At 43.4% G+C, this 25,642-nt stretch overlaps 1 protein-coding gene across 1 annotated transcript; it reads right to left on the bottom strand.

Moving 5' to 3' along the window:
* Positions 1-13,888: 13,888 nt before the first annotated feature.
* On the bottom strand, positions 13,889-17,042 carry CCN2 (cellular communication network factor 2). Its single transcript, XM_085055942.1, has 5 exons — positions 16,706-17,042; positions 16,379-16,601; positions 15,956-16,207; positions 15,509-15,720; positions 13,889-15,207 (listed from the first exon to the last, which is right to left on the bottom strand). The coding sequence occupies exons 1-5, from the start codon at positions 16,766-16,768 to the stop codon at positions 14,911-14,913; spliced, it is 1,047 nt and encodes a 348-aa protein (XP_084912068.1). The 5' UTR covers positions 16,769-17,042; the 3' UTR covers positions 13,889-14,910.
* Between the last annotated feature and the right edge of the window lie 8,600 nt (positions 17,043-25,642).

Raw genomic sequence — 25,642 nt, 5'->3', positions numbered from 1 at the left:
GTGTCGTGATATGGGTGTCAGTATTACTCAGTGTAACTGCTTCTTTGCTGTGTAGTGTGGCCTCCTTTCAAGTGAAAAAGGCAGAGCAAGAGCAGACTACAGGTCATTGGTCTGGGTGAGCCTAGCAATGTCATGTGTCACAAAACAAGTGGAATTCTGCCTTCGGAGGTATCCAGGTGGTACAGACATATCACTGGTTGCTACTGCCAGTAACTGAGAGGTAATTTGCTTGACTAATATGTTCGGGGTTTCTTGCTCTTATTTACCTCAGGATTGGCCATGTTTAAAGAAAATGAAGCAATGTCTGTATTTCAGACAGGCCTGTTCTGGTAAATCTCTTTTTACACTAAAACACTGTGTCCAGCCCAGTGCACAACAGCTGTCTGCTAAAAGCACCTGCCAGAGGCTGCCCTGTGCCATCCAGCGAGTGGGTAGCCTGGGCTTCTGCCTTTCCTTAGTCTGAGGAGATTCAAAGTACAAAATTATCTTTTTAAATACAAGGTTATAAACCATACCCAGCAAGCTGGGAGGAGCTACCCCTCTGCTGCATGGGAGGGCATCCACTTTTCCAGGAAAAAGAGATTCATGGGGCCCAGAAGACAAGAAGGAATATAAAACAAAGCCTCACTCTGTGACTCTGTGGTTAGGATCCTCATCTTGGAGCAAAGATCTCATTTCTGACTTCCCTTCTATCCCAGTCTGCTGCAAAGCTCAAGCTTGTTGCTGAGGAGGTACCTGTGCCAGAACGAGTTGCCCAATGTACCACTCCAGGGTGGATGCTCAGCAATAAGAGCATCTGGCGCTGCAGGGTCACAGGGCAGCTGCTGTAACACTCTGTGCCCACAGCAGCACCACTAATGGCTTTGGGAAACCAGCCCAGGGCTCATGGTGAGCTCTATATTCAGTGCTTTTACTGCTGGGCTGTGGTAAACTGTTTTTGCCTTTCTGAGGAGGTCCAGGACAGTCAGTATGGGTCCAGCAACTTATTAAAGCACAAGTTGCCAAAGATTTGTGTTTGTTTGCCAGCAGCAGCAACATCTCTTTCTTACCCTCGCATACCTTGTGGCAATGTCTGGGAGGTGTTGGAGCACCGTGCTGAGGTGACTTGTGCCATGAGTGCTACGTCTACCATAGCTCAGGAACCTCTATATTACAGGAAACCAGTCCAGGTTTGGCATCCTGTGACTCAGACTCCCTGGAAAGGAGTTGAGTCCCTTGCTGAACCACTGTGAGTCACCACACCAGCCTCGAGCCTCAGGACAGGCTGCTATGGAGACCACGGACAAACTTGGAATAATTATGGAAGCCTGGAACCAGATTTTAGAGGATACCATTGTAAATTATTGTATTCTGCCTCAGCCACAACATGTGTCAAATTTGTGTTGCCATTTATTGCATGTTTAGTTCTTTCTATTTTTAATTTACTGAAATAAAACAAATACAGTGAGATGGAAGATTTTTGAGTCATCCCAAAGCTCCAGACTGATCTCCTGATCAGAAGACAGCGGAATTGCCTTTTGGTCATGTCCATAAGGCACATAGACATGGCTGACAGTCATAGAATCAGAATCATTCTCATTGGCAAAGACTTCTAATATAATTATTAGAGTCCAGCCATTAACTGAGCACTGCCAAGTCCACCATGAAACCATGTCACTGAGTGCCACATCCCCATATTTTTTTAAATACCTCTAAGGATGGTAGTGACTTTTCTGGGCAGCCTGTTTTCATGCTTCACGAACCTTTGGGTGAGGAAATTTTTCTAATATCCAAACTAAAACTCCCCTGGTGCAACTTCAGGCTGTTTTCCTGTCATCCATTCACTTGTTACCTGGGGGAAAAGGGTGACCCCCACCTGGCTACAACCTCCTTTCAGGCAGTAGAGAGCAATAAGGTCATCTCTGAGCCTCCTTTTCTCCAGGTTAAAAAACCCAGGCTCCCTCAGCCACTCCTCATAGGACTTGTGCTCCAGACCCTTCACCAGCTTCATCACCCTTCTCTAAACTCACTCATGCATCTCAATGTCTTTCTTGCAGTGAGGGGCCCAGAACTGAACACAGGATTCAAGTTGCAGCTTCCCTGGTGCTGAGTACAGGGGCGATGATGCCTGCCCTGGTCCTGCTGGCCACACTATTTCTGCTACTGGCCAGTATGCCTTTGGCCTTCTTGGCCACCTGGGCACATGCTGGATCATGTTCAGCTGCTGTTGACCAGAACTCCCAGGTCCTTTTCCACCAGGCATCTTTCCAGGCTCTCTGCCCTAAACCTGGAGGGTTTTTTGGGGTTGTTGTGACCCAAGTGCCAGACCCAGCACTTCACTTTATTGTAATTGGCCTTGGTCCATCAATCCAGCCTGTTCAGATCCGTCTACAGAGCCTTCCTGCCCTACAGCAGATCAGCATTCCCACCTAACTTGGTGTCATCTGTGAACCGATGGAGGGTATACTCGATCCCCTCATGCAAGATATCAATGAAGATATTAAACAGTGCTGAGTCTTGAGGAGCACCATTCATGACCAGTCACCCACTGGATGTAAATCCATTCACCACCACTCTCTGGACTCAGTCATCCACATGCTTTTTTTACCCAGCAAACTGTGCACTTACCCAAGCCTTGAGCAGTCAGTTTCTCCAGGAAAATGGTGTGCAAAATTGTATCAAAGGCTTAACTATAGTCCAGGCAGACAAGGTCCACAGCTTTTCATAAAAGGAATTTGGTCAAGCAGGATCTGCCTTTTATAAGCCCATGCTGGCTGGGATGATCCCTTGGTCATCCTGTACATGCCATGTGATTGCACTCAAGATGATCTGCGCTGTGACATTCCCTGGTGCCAAGGTCAGGCTGACAGGTGTGTAGTTCCCCAAATCTCCTTCCAGCCCTTCTTGTAGATGTGTGTCACATGTGTTAACTTCTAATCTAGTTGTTATGAGTCTCTTCTGCATTTGTGGCACTCTGGAAAAACCATGGTTTAGCACCAGACTCGGTCTGAGGCTTGACAGAGAATTTCTTTAGGTCTCTTCAAATGTCTCTGCTGGAGGTCTTGCTTTTGCCATCCTGCATCTGTGCCAGAGCTTCGAATTTCTTTGTGGCAGAATGCATGCTGCTTGAGGGCAATGAATTAATTTTTAAGTCTTGTATCTGCTGGCTGCAGAAGATGGCACAATCCACTATAAAAAATGAATTATGCTCTTTGTTACAGTCCTGTAACAAGGTCAAAAAACTGTATTGAGCCTCTTTACAGTGGAGAAAGGAATGACGTACACTTGGTTCTGATGTTCAAAATAAATAGTTTATGGAAGTGCAAGGTTTAATAATCATGCATAAATAGATATACTTTTACCAAATAGTGAATGCAGCTGCATTTGCTGGTGATATCTGGCCCTCTTCTGGCCTGATCTGGAATAACTGAGAAATTATCTGTTTTGATCAGTGCAAATTTTCTAAGGAAACATAGCTCCAGGACAGCAGAAATCCAGGCAAATCACCTGAAAATAATGGGATTTCCTGGGCTTCTTATGAGGTACTTTCTATTCTTGTAATTAGCTAACACACCTAGTAGAACTTTTGGAGATGAGAGTATGGGAAAGCCTGGGTTACTGAGGTGCAAAGAATCAAAATTCTGCAGAAGAAGATTATGCTATCATTTCCTATCACTGAGGAAGTTTTTATTTTAATATGTATTACTGTATATGTTGTTTAGGAAATATTCCAGTGGAACTTTCTTGTACAAGGGAGCTAAAATCACATAAAATGCATATTGCTAACTCCCACTGCTGGCTTCAACAGAGCAGAAGTGCAGTGTGACTCTGTACCAACCATTAAATTATTAATCCCAATTGTTCTTGTGATGTTGCACAGAAATGGATGTCATTTTAGAGATTACATAATATAAACCATGTTGTCCATAGCTATCTACCAAAAAAAACCCAACAAAAACCAACAGACAAACCAAGAAGAGTAAAAGCATGACCCCAGATTCTCTGTCCCCATATGCTTGCTGGAAGCTCAGAATATGTTGACATCTGCTCAGATTCAGCACTAGATTTCAAGTAGTGCCTTGTCATGTAGCTTCATTGAATACAGAAAGTGTGGAGATTCTCATAACATTCACAATGAATCCTTCACAATGATAATTTTTCAAAGAATCATCCATACAAAAATAAATCTTTTGAAAGATGAACAATTTTGTTATCAAAAATATGATGGTGAACCTGACATATTACAAGAAAAAGCTCTACATGCAAGGCAAAGCCATGTGGAATTTACTATCAGAGTTGACAAAAATTAAAGAGCTGTACATATTTCAGCAAGAGTGCAAATGCTCCATTGCTAAAGGGCCATCAAAAATGGGCAGCACTTTGGGTGCCGGACGGAATAGGTCTATCAGCTGAGAACAAGCACACAGCTTCCTGAAAGAGAAAAAGCAATAACCAAAAGGCTGTTTTGATGCAAAGGACTTGGATAAACATGTGACAAAGAAATAATTCCCACTGTTAATAAGAGAGATTTTGAGGGATTCGTCAAAGATTTTTAGACTTTCCTAAGGCCTCGCCTTTAAAAACAAAACATGCATCAATTTTAGCCCTCTCCTTGGAAGATGTTTTTCTTCAGATACATAATATATAGTGTATTTTGATGGTATAAGAGGTGGCACTTCATTTAGATAATGGTTTTGTTGGATTGTGTGCGTGATAAGAATTTCAAAGCCATCCTGGAAACAGTTAGAACGTCAGTGTTAAGGCTGAAACACAATGCAAAATACATATGTGGGGAATATAGTGCTCAGGAGAAAAGTTAACCTGAATACATTCTTAGATCTGAGGCTGAGCCACCACATTTACAAAAAAAAAAAAAAAAAAAAAAGGGGCAGAAGGATTTCTGTGTAAAGCAAACTGTGTAAGGAAATGTTTGCCCAACCTGGATTCTCAAACCAGCAACTTGAGAGCAGTACTTGTGCACAGGTAGTTATGGCACGTAACTCTAGGTAGGGATTTAGAAGCTGAAGAAATTTCTCATGGTGAGCACAAACCTGGGCTATCATCAAGTCTGCCTGCTTTCCAAGAAGGGGGGTGGCACTAGGAGACTGAAGAAATTTTTCTGACACCTCCTGACTGAGTGGTACTGATATCTCAAGGCCTCTGGGTCTTGTGCCGGGTCTGAGATTTACTGAGCATTTCCAGCCAGGTTAGTTAAAAAAGTATTGACAAGGGTCTGAAGAAGAACCCTTGTTAAAAGTTGCTCACCTGGGGAAATGTGTCTCTAAAAAGCCCCAGTTCTTTGCTCATGCAGGTGAGGAGCAGAGTGCTGTTAAGGAACAGAGTAAGGAAAGCAAATCTCAGGTGAATCTCTGATGCTGAGTGACTAAGAATGGCCAGTTCATCATTGCTACTATCAACTAAAGTTGTTATTCAAATGACCTGTAGAAAACATATTTACTTATGAAGGAAGTATATGGGCCTTACAAACATACAGCATTTCTTACCACTTTTTTGAGCCTCAGTAGTGCAGCAGTCCATGTACCAGACACTGCTCCACAATTTTCTTGGGCGGTCGAACACCTGCAGCAGGCACAATCCAGAGAACAGGGCACAGCATGGCTCTCTGGCCCATTTCTATGTTCAAATCCATTTCACATTAATGGATCTCAGGTAGGGAGCTGCTTCAGAGTTTTGTTACAGTAGGTTTGGGTTGGATCCAGAGCATCAAAGACCTCTTTAGCAGACCAAACCTACACAAAATGGACATGACCCATTGTCTATGCAGGTTGAAGAAGTCAGGAGGGAATTTGTCCTTTCAACAATTTAACCCCAATGCTTATTGTAACATAATTAGTCAACTGGAAGAAAAGAGGTGTAATTACACAAGATAATTTTGAAGATTTCTGACAGATCCCCAAAACCTACATGTGAATCTGTATTTGCTCAAGGAGGAGAAGCAAGTTCTGCCCATTGTAAAACTGGAACCTTGGAGCGCTGATTAGTTTTTAAGGAGCACGCAAGATAAAAAGCAAGACAATTAAAATATACTCTCCTTTAATATTGTTTTTAATAAATAAACCCCTCTTTTCGGAGTATTTTCCATTTCATCTGCTGGTGAACACTATTGTGTTGTATTGTGACATATTATAGTGATCTATTACTCTGGGATGGGTGCCATTGGGAAGTCAGAAGATGTCCAGGGATGCACAGGATATTCTGCTGCCTGCTGCCAGTTCAAAGCATGGGAACAGCCCAAAGGCAGGAGAGAGAGGTGATGAGTGAGACCTCATCCTGTGACTTGCAAGCTGGTTCCAGAGGAATTTTAACCACACGCTGGGGTGTTTCATTTTCTATATCTCTAATATAGATAACAGTGATGCTGTATAAGCATGTATCTAGGTAAAGCATGGTGCTCAGGCAGAACTGTAATTAATTTAATGCACTTTGAGAAAATAAGAAAGATTTCCTGTATTCCTAACAAGTCTATGCTTAGTTTACATCACCTTCTGTAACTAAATAGCACGAATTGTTTCAAGTGAGGAATCAAACACCTTCTAGCAAAAAGAGCTCAATAAGCTTCTTTAGCTTCATTCACACGGAGGCTAAGTTTGCACCCGGAGCAAAAGGCGCCTGCAGAGCAGCCACACGGTGTCAGTGTGATGCAGAGAAAGGGCCCGGTCTCATTCCTGTGGTCCGGAGTGAAGCCTGGCAGAGCTGTGTGCCAACAGGGAACGACAGGGTCTTTGTAGGAGTCAGTATAGCCTGTGTTTGGTGTTTCAAGAGTTGGTAGTCTGATATTGGTTCAGGTGGAGTATAAAGTGCTACCTAGGATAAATATGAGAATATATTGCTGTGCTTCCTACACTTTTTAGAGACAGCATCATCTAACAGAAACTTTATGTGCCAAAATTGCCTCATCAATGAAGCCACTTTTATCTAAATGAACTCACAGAAAAAATGACAGACCAAATTTTGCCTCCTCCTTATTTTGGAAAAGCAGACAGACAAAATACAGGTGCCAGTGTTTTTATATTTTCTGTCTAAAGGACATGATGTTTTTTGTGCAATCCTACTAGTCCACAACCTGTCCCTTTTGATTTGTAGATATACAGATTGAAAAAATATTCAGAGACTGGTTTAATGATGTCTAATAAATAATCATGGATGTTGGGCAAAACTGTAAAGTATTTGAAAGAAGAACCTGCTGCCTCTCACAATCAGGAGTCATCATTCAGCACAAAGAGATTTTATCAGCCAGTTGCTTGTTTGTTTCTGATTTGTGTTGAGAGGGCCATTGTACCTGTCTGTGTGTGGTTGTTAGCAAATATACATATTGTTTCTAAATTGTTTTATGATAAGGTCTGTCGAGAATGCCATGCAGAAGCCAAAGAAAACATTACATGAATAGTCTCTAATTTGCTTTTCAACTGTTTGAAATTAAAGCACTCTTAGAGACAGGAGAGTCCTGCTTTATTTCTGCATATAGAAAGTCCACTATTTCTTCATATAAAACCCAGGTTTTTACCCAGATAGTCCTTGCACTATTAAGGCTGGATGTACTTCCAAGATATGCCGTGCTCATTATATTCTTGCAGAAGTCAGAAAAGCCAGAACTAAAAATGCCCATTTTATATGGCTATCCAAAGGATAAAATTAGCATACTCACATTTGTAGAGTAGAATATTGTATAAGGTGACACATTTATAATGTAACTGTATCTTCATGAGAATAGCTACATACTACAGAAAGCTACAGAGGGGATATCTCTGTGTGTGTAAGTGCTTGTGTGTGTGTGTAAGGTCAGACCTCACAAAATATCCTTACTTGAGATGTATTCCATGTTGACTAGCTCTAAGTCAGGCACCCTCTTGTGAAGTGGGATAACATTGCCAGTTCTTCTCTAACAGCATTTCCTGGTGGGTGTGATCAAATGACTGTAAAATAAAATGGCACTTCTAGAGTGTTCTTTTGTACTTCTGTGGATCATAAGGATAAGCAGCAATGCTGTACCTACAGCACGAAAAACCAAATGTTGCTTTCCCCTGAAATACTGATCCCAGGTGGCTTCTCACAGGCCTTAGCCATGCTGGGATCCATTCAAAATCATGGGCTGGGGTATATTCTTTTCTATGTAGCTCTTTCCAAAGTGACTGCTTATTGGTATGGAGCTGTGGCTGCAAGGATCAATGGGTGGAAATAAATACTTCATTTCTATGCCATCATATAAAAATCTTTTGAGTCACAGGTGAAGAAAAACCTCAGTTGAGCAGATAGCCCCAGATGGGCAACTACAGCTAAGAGGTTGGTGGGGAAACCCACTGAGAGAGCCACTTGCCAGTTCCCAAGATAAGATGAGCTGCTTTTCTTCAGTAGCTCCTAATGCATTAGATTTCAGAAGCTTGATCAACTTACTGACCTTGGACTTTTAAACCTCACAACAAGCCTTGAATTAGAACAATACGTATAAATGGAGAAGGCCAAATAGTACTGCTTACTTATTTCCATTGCTCTGCATGTTTGTTCTCTTGCATGTGTGTTGCTTGTGAGCATTACATCAAAACAAATGCCCTTTTCTACTGAGATCAATGAATTTTAACACTGACCTTCTTTAGGTGGCAGAATTTGGGAAGTTGTGAGAATAAATATTATCTCAGCAAGACTGTACTTTTATTCTTGGGCTTTACAGCATGCAGTGGTCCTCAGTTATTCTAATGCTTTTCATCAAATACACATTTCTCTCTTGCTCTTGATTCACAGTTAAGAAGGTACAAACTTTGCACAGCAATATCTGTTTTGCTCTTGTTGTCTGTGAAGCTGAGCCCCAGAGGGATGGTTACCTGTTTGGTTGATCTATTTTTTCTCATTTTATGTTTCTTTCCCCTTGCCAGCATCTCCACTTGAGAATGAAGCTGTGTGACAGCAGAGTATTACAGGTGTCATCTGGGACATACCCATTCTTGGATCAGTGAATGGCTCAGTGCATGTAATGTAAACAAAGACTGAGATTTAGGGCAGAGTAAGTTCCTTCAGAGCTTATGCTAAAGCAGAAAGCTCATGATTAGATGAACCTCATGAGAACACATTAAATATCTTCTTCTTTGGTTAAGAGTAAAGATTTTGGTTTTTTTTAATTGCATGGTTTAAAAAATATGTAATTAAAAAAGCATACTTGACACCATATCAGTGTGTTAAGATTATATCTGATACCTTCCCAGATGTTACATTGTCCAAAGTTTGAATAATATTTCAGATCTATTTTGAATCCTTGTCTTTCACTTTCAGTTACCAGATAAACTGGCTTATCACTTCTCTAGCAGGTTGTGCTAGGTTGTACTTTTAGCTGTTTACAGAATACCATCGTGTGCAGTTTGTGCTCCTGCAGGTGCTTATTGCCCAGTAAATGCCACAGGAGCCAGTCTGTGTCCTCCCATGAGCTGTCCAAGGCACACGGCCCTGTATAGTTCCCCTAAAATCATACAGCCTTAAGATTTTGGGTCGTAGGTGGTCTAAACTAGTCTGACTCCAGTTGTGTCAGTTAGCTAGGCTGACCTGAGTCCTGAAAACTGGCTGAAAAGCAGGTTCTTAGCATTCAGCTCAGGAGCAGGAAAACATATTTTGTAGCTGTTGAAAGCAGTTAAATACCTGCTTTTAATAGGACTAATTTAAACCAACAAACATTTATTTGGATTGGGCATTTCTTTCAGTGGCTCAATTAATGGGGCTGAGCAATGAATGGAGGCACTACTGGATTGTATTAGCAATGCAGTACTGTGTTAGCAACCTTTTGGTCCTGCTCAGGAGGCTGTAAAATGCTTTGTTCCTTGCAACATAAACACCATTATACTACTATGAGGGTTGAATTTACTTACCATTAAGCGAATGTAAATAGTCCTGCAATTGGCACCACCCCAATAACAGACAGGAGCTGAGGAATGTTGCCACAATATGCAGCCAGATGTTTCAGGGTGGGACATTTCAGAATGGGCTCTAATTCACTACTCTGGGGATGTGGGCTTGGGCCAGCACAAAGAAGAGCTGAAAAAGCCAGGGCTAGCACTAATGACTGCAAGCAGTTGTCCTCTGATGCAGCAGCAACGCTGAATAGTGCAGTGGAGATGGGACCTTAGTCATGCTTCTAAACTCTGTTCAAATGCTGAATGTGTTGAAGGCTTTAGTACAGTTTGGGAACAGGTTCCTTGAAGAAATTCTTGGTATTTCCTGGTTCCAGGCAGGCTGAAAAACAGTGTGAGAATGTAGTGGCTTTTGGTATGTCCATTTATGGACATGAATCAAAGGAACTGCAGGGAGGAAAAAAAGTGGAAAATGAGAGGAAAAATAAGTTAACTGAACTACTTCCTCTCTCAGATTCTTCTTGGGTTTTGGGCAAAGCCTTACACTGGTATTTCATCCCAACTTCTGCTTGCTAACTACTTCCATATGTAGGCACAGCATAACATCAGTTAAAGCCACATTTAAGCACTGTTTTTAAAGAACTTGGGTTTTTGGTGGTAGGATACAAAGTCAGAATGGCTGAATTATTACATGTTCAGGTAAGAATATTACTGTTCCTTCTTACAGTTAACATGCTTTTCAGTGTAATGGAATGAGGGCTTGCTTCAAGTGTGAGGTCTGAAACAGCTATGTTACATGAAAAAAATACAAATGATCTAGTAAAGAGTATGCTATTTCTAGTGGTGTCCAAAAGTCAGTTTTCTCAGCTGAGTCCCCATCTTTGTGAGACAAACAACTGGATACTGTTCAAAGACTTATTTGTTCCTGTGTGGCTGCGGATCATTAAAAGTGGCTCATTCTTGAAAACTTTTTTAACTAGTGTCTTTTGGATGTGTCTTAGCTCTGAGGAATCTGACAAATTTCCATCTGGAGAGTAGAGCCTATTTCATATGAAAGGGCTATAATCCGTGTCTGTTGTTCACATCTGTATTGTGTTAGAAAGCTAAGCTGCAAATCCATGCAAAAGTGTTATGGTACAAAAATCTGAAATACGATGGCTTAGAAATATTTCAAAGTATTTGATACTCTGGTCTCAAGCCACCTTGAATTCTTGTTTAATATTTAATTATCTTTTATTAAATGACTATTGACTTAACAGTGACTCTTACCAACTATATTATTAATATAGCTGGAGATCCATTTTAAGGAGCTAGTAATTAAAATTAATATACTTTCATATATGAATAAAATATTTGGAAAGTACAGTAGCACACTTGCACAATAGGATTTTCTGAGGATGCAAACAACCAAAAGCAAACTTCCAAAACAAGGTATTTTGAAAGGAATGTGAACCAGTGTTCTCTCCCATGTAAGTGACTTTGGACTTTTGAACTCAAGTTTTTATTCTTCCATCTATGCATCTTAGGCACAAAGAATGAAATCAGGAAACTTCTTTACGGTTGAAAGGCCCACATTGTAGCCATCATTTAAGATGCCACAAATTCCACACAAGGCCTCCTTTTTCCTGGGATACCTTTGAAAGAAAGTCTTACAAACAGTATGATGTCTACCTACACCTCTAGGAGGCCTTACAACAAAATATTTAAATTTCTTACCTTCAGAGATAAAACCTTCAGAGGTCTAACCCCTGTGAAATGGTGTAAAATGTATGCTTCTGTCAGAAGACTACACATGCTCCTGGAAAAAAGAGTGCAATTCTTTATAATGCATACCTGAGATTTATGACCCCTGATACGCTCAGGGGAGAGCAACAGCTTGCTTAACAGATTTGCGTATGTAGCAAACTCCCTTATTTTAATTCACAGTGGCAACAGCAAACCACTATTAAAATATTCTGACAGGCCTCTTCCGTGCTTTGCTGGCCTGTGAAACAATGCAATAATGTGTCAGATGGCAGGCAAGGCACTTTCACCATTGCACAATCGGAGAGAGGATAGGTGGTGGTCCTGGGCTACTTTGGGGGAGCCCCTTTGTGGGTGAGCCCCTTCCTCAACCCTGCTGCAGAGCCCTGCTGCTGCTCTCTGGCTCTCCAGCCTTGTTTGCCCGGCACAGCTGGAGGACAGTGCCAGGGGAGGCCACAGTGTTGTGTGGCTTAGGTGTTGGAGATACAGCCCACACTGCAGAGGGCTGGGAGCAGAACATGAATGAATCTCATGGACCAGCCATGAGGCTCATGGGAATGATGTTACTAGGAAATGTCATTTATTAAAATATCTGATACCAGTTTGTAAAAGACTGTAGGTCAGGGTTGCTCACCAACAGGCTTACGCAGTGCCATAAACACCCCATCTCTTACAGGCATTAATCCCAACCCGCCAGGTACATTGTGCTTCTTTCTGTTCTGCTCAACCTGAGAGCTTCTATAGCGATGGGTATGAATGAAATCCACATACATCCTGTCCCTGCTGGAACTAGAAAGGACAGTTTTCTTGTTATTTGGGGGTAGAGCCACAGTAGTGGTCAGGCAACCAGTCCTTGGTGTTGTACGAGTGTTTGAAGTGTTTCCACGGTGAACTGAATGGCTGCATCATATTCATAACCTGAAAAAAAAAAAGAGGAAAAATGCTGGAGAGTCTCAGGGAGCCTAAGAGCCAGATGCTACCCAAAACTATTTTGTACGGGACACAGAAACCCACTTCCTCATGCCAGGAGAATTCCTCGTATTTTTCAGAGGAAGAGAAAATGCTTCTATGGCCTTGAGCAAAGCCTGGTGAAGCCATTGGCAAGACTCCCATTGACTTCCCATTAGTTTAGGGCTCTGTTGTTCATCATTAGTCAAAGCTGGTGTTACACTGATTTGCAGCTAATGCTAGCTGAAATCAATGGGATTGGAAGGTGCTCAGGAAGGATGGACTTTTTTGTAAGCTAACACTCTTTCAGCACCAGGAAATTCCAGATTGAACTTGTTTGCCTGAAAAGGATTCTTGTTGGAAAGCATGTGGTTTTTTTCTGAAAACAAGAACTAATACTTCTAGTGCAAAGGTTAATTTTGAATTCAAAGAATCTCCTTGTCTTAATAAAGGGACAAAATAGTCTGTTATTAATGTAGGACCCAGCATGAGACTGAAGCTTTTCCTTTGCTTCAGGGGGATGAGGCAAGTGACTCACAACTGTCCTTACACTAGTTTTTGCTTATCTTAGAAGAATGTTTGGACCATTATCAAGATGTGTAGCTCTTACAATACTTCTCATCTGTGGGCCTGCAAGAGTTTGAGTCCATAGATCCTTTGCACAAGACTCACGTAAAATGATTTGGCCTGGTCAGCAAGCAGGAAGATAATCCAGGTAATTGCCACCAGAGCTCAGTGCTCTACCATACCACACTTAGGTACTAATTCAAGTAAAGCTACATCTAAATTAGCCTTACGCTGCATGAAGGTACAATCAGAAGTCTTTTAGAGGCTTCTTCTAACTTGTAGTACTCTATGATTTTTATGATACAACTCACTAGCTCTTGCCTGAGAGTTGTAGCAAATTTTGGACTTCTGGACTTTAGAGTCAAGAACCACTTCAATGCTTTTAGTAATTAAAAATATTTTCCTTGCCTTAGTTGAAAACAAATCTTAATGAGTGGAAGACCTCAATGAAATTAGAATGTTGTGTGGTGTACTACAGCAGCAGTCAAATACCATAGTGACCAGCTGGCTCCCTTCAAACCACATGTGATGCATGAGAGACCTGCTGCACTTTCTAATGCCATACTGGGCTTGGCAAAGCAAGCCTGGCCCTTCCCTCCATTCTAAATCAGAAGAGTAACAAACTACTGTTGGTTCACTAGAAACAGAATAAGTAAATCATTAGCTTATTCCTAAGTGTATGTGCGTCTGGACAAAGAACCCACCACACATTACTTGATTTTCATCTAGTGCAAAGCAAAGCCCTTTAAGAAATATGTAAAGAAGTAGTGGAGACTAAAGGTAAATGAAATACCAAGCCGTTTATATAAAAAATATAAATACTTTATTTTCAACTAAAAAGGTGCAAACATGTAACTTTTGGTCACACTTCTCAACAAATAAACTGTCCAAAAAGAGCCATAGTCAAAGAAAGAAACAAATGCTCAAGTGGAAAGACTGATGAGCTACAGAACAGCCATTTTTCTTAAAGCCACCTTTCTTATAACATAGTAAGTAATCATATTTTGCCAGATGAATGCTTTGTAACATTACAGGCACCTCAACTTCATCTTGACCTCAACTCACCATTTGGCCCTATCTGAACAATTTCCACTGGAGTATCTATTTCATGCTTTGAATGCATTGTCAAACAAGCTTTAAATCTTACCTATCTTGTTCCAAAAAAGAAGGCTATCATTGAACTTTCAAAGCATTAAACAAAAGCACAAAACTTTAAATTAATTTAGATAACTGTACAAATATATATACACAAAGTATTTACAATATTCATAAAAAGTAGCTTGTTACAGGTAAATTAACTGCCACAAGCTGTCCAGTCTAATTGACATGATTCTGATTCTTGTTGGCCAAGCCATCTGAATCAGTGTCAGAGCTGAAACATTACTGTCCTGACTAACAGAACACCTTCTACTTAGCACTTTGCTGGGTGTTTGCATTCCAGCTGTTGCTGTCTCTAAGCCAGTGCCAACAAACATGCTAATGGTCTCTTCTCAATTGCACTACTAGATGAAGCATGCTGTACCACATTAAGGGAATATTTGCTTGAATCTGCTTTTCCTGCCTATTTCCCTTAACCCCATCACACCACCTCAGGAACAACACGTTCTGAAGCTGTGTCTTGCTGTGGTCCCACTGTCCGTTTTACGTTCTTCTTCAAACCACCATTTGGGGTCAGTAGAAATATTGTCTTAAGTCACGTGGAGCAGTTTGTTGAAATTAAAAAAAAAAACTGATTTAAATACCTTGTGCTATTGAATCATGTTTACAAAATGAGATGCAAATCAGTTCAAGTTGAGAATCTACTTAGCGTCTCCTTCTGGCTTTATGCCATGTCTCCATACATCTTTCTGTAGTACAGAGACTCAAAGATGTCATTGTCTCCAGGGCAGTTGTAGTGGCATGCGCAGGTCTTGATGAACATCATTTTCCTCTTCATGATCTCCCCATCAGGGCATTTGAACTCCACGGGGAGGGTGGCTGTTCTGTGGGGTGTGCAGCAGCGCCCGTCAGTGCAGACACCACAGAACTTAGCTCTGTAGGTCTTCACGCTGGTGCAGCCAGACAGCTCAAACTTGACAGGCTTGGAGATTTTGGGGGTGCGAATGCACTTTTTGCCTTTCTGTTAGGATAGAAGTGAATACAAGATATTTAGAAGGCAGGCTTTCACACAGCACACTAAGCTTGCAACCCATGTTAATCCTTACTATATTATCATTAGGCAAGACTACCTTATATAGTGCCATAATACAGCATAAGAGAAAACTAAGGACATTTAACTGTAAACTGATCACCACTAGGGTAAAACTCAAAGTAAAATATTTGAAACTGACTACCTGTCAGCACTGCACTTGTGGTCACTGGCTTTTTGCTACTGGATTGAAGCATCCTAGTAGAGCATACATAAAGGTAATCATATTTACCTTGATATTCTCCTCCAGGTCTGCTTCACAAGGTCTGACCATGCAGAGTCTACTCTGTTTCTCCAGTCTGCAGAAGGCATTATCATTGGTGACCCTGGTAGAGATACCCATGCCACAGGTCTTGGAGCAAGCACTCCATTCTGTGGTCTGCACCAGGCAGTTGGCACGCATCATTGTTGGGTCTGGACCATAAGTGTCTTCCAGTCTGTAAGCTGCAGGAGACAGAAAACCAAAATGAGACCACTGCCTGACCTCATGCCCTGCTAAATGCTCCTTCCTTTTCCTGAAAAATTCAGGCAGCTAAATCTCTGGGATGATTCCACTAACTGCAGCCCCCAAGTGCCCTGTGTCCACCCAGGGGTGCCCTGTGTCCACCCAGCCCAACGCCTTCAGCCTCCATACAGGGTGCCCTTTTCCCCTGGCTTCCATCTGCATCTCCCCACTCACCGGCGAGCGCAGGTCCCACGGCAGTCTGCTCTTTGGCCTCATCGCAGACCCACTCCTCGCAGCACTTTCCAGGAAGCTTCACCCGGCGCGGGTAGGGGCAGTCGGGGCTGGGCAGGCGGACGTCCATGCTGCAGAGGGGCACGCAGCCCACCGCGCCGTCCAGGCAGGTGCACTGGTACTTGCAGCTGCTCTGGAAGGACTCTCCGCTCCGGTACACCATGCCGCTGAACACGCACGGCGCGCCGTCCCGAGCTGCGATGGGCAGGAGGCAGAAAGTGAGTCGGGCGGGCTCGGAGGATCCCACTCCCCTCGCTCCCTGCCCGGCGGGACCCTGTCCCCGTCCCCGTCCCCGTCCCCGTCCCCGTCCCCGTCCCCGTCCCCGTCCCCGTCCCCGTCCCCGCGGCAGCCCCGGCCACCACTCACCGGTGCAAACGCCGATCCTGCGGTTGGCGGGGGAGCCGAAATCGCAGAAGAGACCCTTGTGGTGGTCGCAGGGGTCGCGCTCGGTGCAGAGCTCGCCCAGCTGCTTGGCGCAGACGCGGCAGCAGCCGCAGCCGTCGAGCACCAGGGAGACTCCGGCGGGGCAGGTGGGGCTGGGCCCTGTGCCGCACTGGCACTGCCCGCTGCACTCCTGGCCCTGAGCCTCCTGCAAGTGCCGGGAGGAGAGAGAGAGAGAGGAAAGCGTCAGAGCCGCAGCCGGGAGCGCCCGGACGGGGCAGGAGCGGGGGCGCCGCGGGCGGCAGCACTCACCGGGCTGAGGAGAGCGAGCAGCAGGGCTACGGCCAAGGGGGCGAAGGTGTTGGGGACCATCATGCAGCGGTCAGCGGCTTGTGGGCAGCGAGACGGCGGCGTCGGGCGGGCAGCGGCGTCGGGCTGCCGGGCGGCGAGGTGAGGCGAGAGCTTCCCGCAGGGCGGATCTCCTCTCCGGCGGCGCGGACGGGGCTGCGGCGGGTCGTGGGTGCTGTGCCGGAGGGTGGCTGCTGGATGCTACGCGGCTCCGCTCTCCTCCGCTCCGCTCTGTCCGAGTGCGGCGGGAGAGTGGCTGTGTGACTGCCAAGTGCTGGGACGGACGCCCCTTTATAGGCGGTGGCGGCGCGGCCTCGCCAATGGGCTGAATGGGACCGCGGACAAACAGCGACATTCCGCGCATTCCTGCGCGCCGCGCCGGGCTGGCCGCCCCGCCCCGCGCCGCCGCCGCCGCCCCGGAGCGGCCCTGACCCCTGACTCCCGCATTCCTCGGGCTGCGCCCCCCAGCGCACGCTCTCACCCCCCCTCCTCACGGTTTTTTATTTTTCGTCCTGATGTGTTTTAAATGTGAGTCCCCGCCGCTGCCAGCGCCCCCGGCCGCCCCCCGCCCCCGGCAGCACGTTACTCCGAGGCGGGCGGCGGGTCGGGCGGCAAGGGGCGAGGGGGGCGGCGGGGTGGTTGCCAGGGGCGTTCGGGGGAATCCGGTATTTCCCTTCCCCTGTGCTCCCCGCTCGCCCCCCGTCCCTCCCCGGGCACAGGGGACGCGGTGGATCGGGGGTGGCGCGGGGTACCCGGTGTCCGGCGGCGAACGGTCCCGGCGCTTTGGTACCGCCGAGAAAAGGTATAATTACACTACCGGGTATAAATTGACTCTGTGTACCACTGAACCATACTGAATATTTGTAATGTGTTCCTTCCCTAATAGATGCTCTCTATGAATAGAGAGAGTGCCTATTTACTCTGAAATACTTGGCACAGCCAGTGGAGTCTGAAGCATGGAAGAAGTGGCTATTATTTTCCCACTGCCTGTGTGCAGCTGTCATTTCTGAGCAACACGTTCCTCGCACATCCCTTCTTCCAAACCTTGCTCATGGTCTGCCCCAGGATTACAACAAGTAGAGAATGGCATGCCACTGCACTCAGCCAAAACCTTAACGCTGTGGTTTGTATTTGACTGAACCCAAGACCTAAGCATTGTGGCTTGTATTAAGTCATTGCAGATAACTGCTATGTTTCTTGTTGTTTTGGTTTTTTTTTACCAGGAGGATGGCTCTTCCCCGACCTCATGTGTATCATTTGAATATTCAGTGATGTCATGTTGTTTGACCTCTGCTTTAACGCAAGGAATGCCAGTGTTTTGGCTTTTGACCTCTAGAAGTATGTTAGTGTTTAGTAAGAGAGACCGGCTTTATGCATCACATTAGGCAATCTGAAATCTGGTAGTTACTTTAAGATATCTCATCTTTTGTATGCAGGCTTTCCCATGCTGACATTCCCCCTTGCCCCACTTCTTCCCATCCCTACATATCTAGGCATATTTCCATGCTCTGATGCAGCAATATGTATGCAGAGGATTCATGAGGGTAATGCCCCGGTAGGACCATTGTACTGTAAAACTGTTACTTATATTCTGCCAGCATTGTACTCTGTCCGGTGAAGTCATTTGGATGTAATTTCTTCTACTTGAAATTCTCCATTAAAAGAAATGAGATTGGCTCTGAAAGAAAAAATAAATCCCAGAGGAACAGTTATGGTAAATAATATATGTTCCCAAACCCATGAGGCCTTCTAAAATCTGTATTTACTTGAAGGACTCCAGTGGCCTCAGTGCTGGGTAAATAGTATGTGTACCAAACTATGTATGACATGCATACCAAAATGCAAATGTAACCAGGTAAACAGAATGCCTTTTTTAAATGCCTAAATATGGTAGGAGAACATCAGAGAGAGAGAGAGGCTCTAGACATGTTTTATAACTTTCCATGTAAGAGGTTTTTTCAGAGATACAATTTTATTAAACAAAACCTAAGAATCTCACTGACAGAAAAAGTATGTTTAAAAGTAACAAACTACCAGAAAGCCAGGAAATCCAAAATTAAAGGATAAATCTGTCCTAAGTCCTCCCACTGCAGGCCAAGTACAGAAAGCCCTGTACACTTGCTGCCCTGAGAAAAACGAGTTGAATAGGTGTTTGAATTCAGAACTAATTCTGGTCTTGCACCACTGTGGATCAGGCATTAGCCCACTAAATTACAAGTTGTACCAGCACATGAAGGTGGGTAAGAATCAGAGTCCATAGAAGTGCCTTTTGGTCATTTTGGTTTCTGTGTTGTTAGATGTGTCACAATGGGTACCTCATTTGTGCATGTATATGTACACACAGGGGCGAAGGGAGCAAAAGGCAGTTCTTTCAGACTCCAGTCAGTCCTCAGCTTACCCTCTCTGGTGACTATCACAGAGTCATCAAAGTTGGAAGAAACCTTCAAGATCGTTTTGCCCAAGCGGCAACGTGACACCACCATAATCACCCCTAAACCATATTCCCGGATGCCACATGCAGGTGCCTCCTGAGTATGCCACTGGTTGGAGAAGTACATCCTGGCATTGATGCATAAAATAGTTAAAATGCACTAATTTTTACTTCCATGCAGGTATTTATACAGCACATGCTTTTAAGATAGTATATTTTTTCTGCTGAAACTAGGAATTCACTACACTGGCCTTGCAGACTTGTTTACACAGCTATATACGGGTATGTGTGTGTCTACATCAAGCTTCAGTTGGTGAAGTCTTGTAAAATGTACAGGTGTGGATTGCTACATTCCTCTCTTGTGTTTTTCCTTCTTTTTTTTTCCTGCTTCCCCCCCAAAAGTCACTTGATCAGGTATCAGACATAGTGAAAACCTGGCAAGACTACAGGAAAGTGGCTAGACTTGGAGTGTTTGTGTACTTAAAGAAAGAATCTTGCACATTTTCAACTTTCAGTCACAGATATTTTTTTATAAGAGCAATTGGAGGTCTGAGCCAGCCCTCAAAGCGGAAATCAAAAGCTCCCAGAGAAACATACCCCAGGAATGTGAATCTGATCCAACAACCATACGCAGTGCACATACAGTACTGTCAGTCTTATAGGAAGTCTTGCCATATATGGACATCTGGACCCTGGACTGTTTATCATCACAATAGGCTTGCAACTTGCTTCAGACATTTCTGGCTTGCCTTAGGTTTAGTGTGCCAATTAGTTCCTCTCCCAAAATGCTCACCAGGATATTTCTTTAAAATTGTAATAAATATGTCTCAAAATTCTGAGAGGTCTGGTTAAAGTTATGTTAGTAGGCTTTTGCTTAAAATGCAGATTCCAAGAAAGACTTACTCTGCTTGCTCAGAAATAGACACAGAATAAAAATAAAGAGATGTATTCCATCATGAATGTGGTTGCCTGGTATTTCTCTTTCTTAGAAGTCATCTGGTAGCTTATTCTATATATCTATAGGCATAGAAAGGGCTCTGAAGTAGACCACTTGCTGAACTTCACTCATCCTTTACTCATCTGGGGAGATGCATGAGCTCATGAATTGACAAAGGCAAAGCAAAGACTACCTTTCCCAGGATCTGTCAAGCAATCACGCAGTCCATGTTGTGTGATTTGTACTGCTTGGTTAGAGTGATCCAAAGCCTTTCACCTTGCAGCTGTGACAATTCATGCCAGCTAATTTTACCAATGAGAGCCATTAGCTCTGCTCCAAGTGAGCCAGAATAAGGAGGTGGGGAGGGCCAGTGGGTGGCATAGGACCTACGGAAATGTTTGCTGCTAAACTGGTGGACCTAGGCCAAGTTCCTCAAGGTACTGGTTCAGATTCTCTGCTAACATCAGTTGGGCAGATCACTAAAAGCCCTGTTGGCCGTCAAAATACTTGGTCTTGAGAAGTCCAAATGCATTGGGCTAAAGCGAAACCATCAGATGCAATTCTCATTAGTAGACATGAGTTTTTTTGTTTTTCTGCCATTCTTTATGTGTTAACATGCAATATTTCATTACTTCTAGTCACTGAGAAAGCTGCTTTAAGCACTTGAATTTACTCCTAAAAAGTAAGTGAAGTTTTGTGAATGTGTGTGGTCTTAAACCAGCAAAGGGATTACTAGAAGTAGAATAATCTAAATGGGTATTCAAAGCACATGTAAAACTATTTGTACAAATGTGAGATTATGAGGACTGTAAAGCCAAATATCTTTTACCTACTGAGCCTCAGATTCAGTTTTTTTGATTTATTATGATCTTATGAGCACTGTAGGAGCAGCATTCACTACATCTGTGAGGAGGCTGGCTGCATCCTGGGTTTTTGTGGAGAAGTGCAGAGCCCTTTTGCAGCTCACAAAGGTAAGGAGGGAAGAGGCTTTCAACTGTTTATTTCTCAGATTGGACTGAGGTTTTGACCTCTTGCTGTAGTAAGTCAGCTACAGTAAGACTGCAGTGAGTCACTAACCACTCCTTTGACAATTGTCCCATAAATGGTTAACAATTCATAAAAAGTTAGTGTTCCTGGCTGGAGAGGAAATGTGGCCAGGGATTGACTCAGAAAATTCACCAAAAATCCTTTTGAGATTCTTGGAGGAACCACGTGGAAAATAGCTGGACAAACACTTCCTCCCACTCTGTCATGGATTATGCGGGCAGGAAAGAATCAGATTTGCTTAGTCTACAATCCATGTGATCTTGTTTTCAGTTTTTCAACTTGCTTCTTTCAGAAGCTGTGAGTGTAAATTTTGAGGGTTTTTTTTTCTCCCCAAGCTGAGACATCGATGTTTAATTAAGATTTGACCAAATTAGGTCTTCCCTTAACAAATGCAGTTTGCTTTGTCATAAATGATGGGATCCCTTAATTTATATTGTAGCTGCTGTGGAGTAGAGGCCTAGGGAGAATCCTGTGGGATACATTTTCCATGTTGTCTGACAGGTTAGGGCCAATACTTGTACATACATGGGTGACAAATAGAGTGGTTTCTTTGGGGAGAAAAGGAAAAGAGAGAAATGTCTCCCCCATTTTTGATGCAACCTCAGCTCCCTGACCTTGGTGTAGTGGGCTTTTCTACTGTTTACACAGTCCTTCCAGAAAAAGTGGAGGAGTTGGCTTATTGTAAAGATCTGTAATGCTTCTGGAGGACTTCATAGGCACACTGTGTCGGCTGACCTGCAAAGGATCATAATGTCCGCAAAACATTGACACCAGATTTTAGAGATGGTAGGATTTTTCAGGGAAATGATTCCCCATGGTTCAGCTGCCAGCTTGGCTGTCTGTTTTTTCAGCAAGAGATGTGTGGTATGTGACCTGTGTAAATACATCTGTACAAGTGACGCAGACAGGAAAACTAGGATGTAACCTGCAACAGCCAAGGTGACTTCCTTATTGAACCATGGATGTGTGTGAAATTCAGCAACTACTGGACCAGGTCTGAAAAACATCTTAGACTGCTAATCCCTCTGGTGTTGGTGGGAAATTCTCTGTCAGACCATTTTTCACATGGAGACGAGAAAAGCAGATACTTCAAGAAATGTGAATTGTTAGGGAAGTGGGGACATATTTAAAATATTTTGATTTCCTGCAGGAACTAATTGAGGAAACCTGGTTGGTTTAAACATCAGTGGTCTCAGGTCTGGAGTTTACAACCATGTTGCTACAGATGTCTTATTGATGAGTGGCTTCTAAGTAATAAGCATGATGTTGTAAAAGTGGTAGGACTCTCACTAATAGCAAGTGTTTCTGAGCATATTACTCCATTTATAACCCTTTTATTAAAGGGTTTTAAATAGAAACCAAGGTTAGGTTTTTACTGTATGGTGGGGTTTTTTGACCATTTTGGACAATGGATCTTTGTGAAGATTGAGCCTCAGAAGTTATTTGTGGTGCATTTCTTGTGAGGAAATTATCCATGGATCTTGTGGAAAAGTCTAACCTTAATAGCATGGTAGATTTGTACGATTATTTAAGATTCAGTTATGACATGGGATGAAAAGACAGTTCATCAACTGCTTTTTTTTATTGCCTAAGATTTTCAAGGTATTTGAAAATTTTAAATCTGTCCTAAACAGTGTTCCTCTGCGAGTTACGAACATTGTAATAAAAATTTCAGGTGAGTTTTAAAAACACATATGAACCAGCCATTCTCCTTATGTCTCACAAGATACAGAGGGCTGATTTTCAAACTCCTCAGGAACAATTTTCTTATTTTACCTCCTTAAATTCAGTGATACCTCACTTAGGCCTTCACATATCTTTATTTTTCTCGATAATGGCTTGTAAAGAGTGACAGTGGAGTGCATGACTTGGGAGTGTGCTTTCTATTTCTTTTTTGCCATCAAGCTGCCACAGGGGGGAGTAGAAGTTTGGAAAGGACTGTGCTGCCCAGGCAGCACACCATTCATGTGTACCCTGGCCAGATTCTCACGAGGAGAAAAGCAGGGGCAAAAGAGGAGTGGATGTTCTAGGAATGAAAGGGCTGGTTGGAGAAAGGAGCTGGAGGGTTTCTGCAGCTGGGACAAGCTGAGTGGTTCACTGCTTTGCAAAACCACGCTGTTTTTCTTATTCATTCCTACCAGCTTTTCTGTCCAGATGTAAGGAGAATGTAACTAAATTGTTTTCCTGCCTCAGGAGGGAAGATGACATGTGGGAGTTGTAAAGTACTTGCAAAATCCCTGTCGGTCTGACAAAAGGCTTTTCCCACATTAGGGCTGTTGGCTAATGAAGAAAAAATGCTAGGCAGAGGCAAGGCAGAGGACACAGTGAGGAAGTTTTGCCAACTTGGTAGAAAAGGGTTGTTTCTGTGGGGCTGTTAGTGTGGGTGAAATTCACCCTGTCTGCTTCACGAAGAGTAACTGGACTCTCTGTGGGTCCTGTGCAGCTGGGATGGGGAAGGAGGATGTGTTCCTCATGCCTTGGCCCTGGCTGCAGGGTTGCTCTCTCATCCCCTGTGTGACCACAACTGCTCTTGCAATGCACAGTCTGAGGCAGCAGCGTGCCTGTAAGCCACCATCCTGCCCTGCCAGTGGGTTTGGTACAGTTTTGCAGAGGAGGGATGTAGGCAGGGATGGGCATGTAAGAGTGGGAGTTGAAGGAGAGGGCTTTTGAGTCAATCGGTATAACAAGAGGGTGGAAGGGGACTTGTCCCTCCTGTTAGCTTCCCAGCCATGTGCTGTATTTGAGCATGTTCCTAGAGAAAACTAGCCAAGGTGCTGAGTGGGAAAGGCTAAATAGGGCTGAAGAGAGAGGTGCACATATGTGTTTGTGTGGGAAGGGCTGCGGTGGAGTGGGGTGGAATGGAGGAAGTGGAGAAAATGGTGTGTGAGAAGAGTGGTGTAGATGAACCAGCCAAAGATGAGGTGGGCTTGGCAGCTTCCTTCCCACTGCCCTCACAACATTTCAGCACCAAGAAACCGTGCACAGGTCAGTTCAACCACGGGAAAACTCATTTGCCAGAAGAAGAGAGAGTAGTCTGCGGTGAAGTCTGGGTGCTCCTGTTCTCCACACCTTCGGAAGCCAGTCCTTGTTTTCTCCTACCCTGCTGCACTCAGAACCAGCTGCATGGAGGGGCACAGTGGAGTCACTACAACCTTCTTGCTTTTTGGGTCTGCCTTAGGGAGTTTTATCACTGGACAACCTAGTCAACAATTTTGGGGAAAGAATGGAATAATTTTCAGGAACTTGTTAATGATAAGGAAAACAAGTGAAAGGAGTGAATCAGGCACATTTTCTTTTATGAATCCTTGAGATCTGAGTGCACAGATCTGTAACAAAATAGAATAAGTGAGGATAAAGGAAGAATTAAAGGAGAAATACGTTTATGCTTCTGTAACCTATCGTGAGAAATAACAATAACACTTGCTAAATGTGTTAATTTAGAGTGCAGAGGAGAATATGGCAGGCAAGTCTTTGCTTTTGGTTTTAATGTTGATAATAGGTTGGGAAGGAAAACAATTCTTTGTGTTACATTTTTTAATGCATTTTGTATATCTGTGACCCCTGGACTTTTGAACTATCATCAAAAGGACCCTGGGAGAAATCCACAATCTTTATGTTTAGCATATTGTAAATTCAATGCCTGCTCCACAACCTTGTTCTTAACCGACATAAAAAAGAGAGAATTATTGGTCCAATTTCCAAAGAAGACATAAAGAATCTGTTTATGCTTTTGGGAGTTAATGTGCCTAAGTTTAAGTGGAACTTTGTTAAGCATAATGAAATTCTCAAGGAATGCAAGGCTGGTTTTGCTCAAAACTAAACATCTAAGATAAAAAAAAAAAAAAATATACATTTTCCAAACTTGAGCCCAAACCTCAGATTTCTTGTTTTTAATTAGAGTGGTTGTTGCAAATTCAGGAAGTTAACCACACATAAAAATGCAAACAGAAAATTATTAAATAAATTCAGAGCAACTTTTTTTTTTTCCCTTAGTTCCAGTTATGCATGAATTACAGAAGGGATTAAAGTCAGAAGCATAGTGAAGGTTGTACTACAGTTTACTGCACTCACCTGGACTCTTGCAGCAATAAAACCCTGGAGAACACTGACCTGAGTCAGTGTCACAGTGTCACAAAACCTAGGCCCTGTTAGAGTGCGTTACAAGGCACAGCGTCAAGATATTAATCCTGGACATGGTGTGTGTTTTGTAACATTTGAAAAATCAATATGTGTACAAAGACAAAACCAAGAGCAAAACCAGCATTATGTGGTTTGTAATTCCAGTTTCTATGGGCTTTCCATTTTCATCACATTATTCTTTTTAGGAAAAAAAAAGGAAAAAGAAAAAGAGAGTAAGTAAGTTTGAGGGAAATTACAGAAATCCTTTTTGCATCCAACACTTTTACTTAATGTGTCAGTCCTTCTGTTTTGACTCTTCATTATGGTTTAGGATGCATGGACAGCATAGTTACTGTAGTGCAATTGA

The sequence above is a fragment of the Lichenostomus cassidix genome, chromosome 3, assembly GCF_008360975.1.
Source record: "Lichenostomus cassidix isolate B80296 chromosome 3, HeHo_3.0, whole genome shotgun sequence".
In the NCBI taxonomy this organism is placed as follows: domain Eukaryota; kingdom Metazoa; phylum Chordata; class Aves; order Passeriformes; family Meliphagidae; genus Lichenostomus; species Lichenostomus cassidix.
This window is presented reverse-complemented; position numbering and strand designations above follow the sequence as displayed.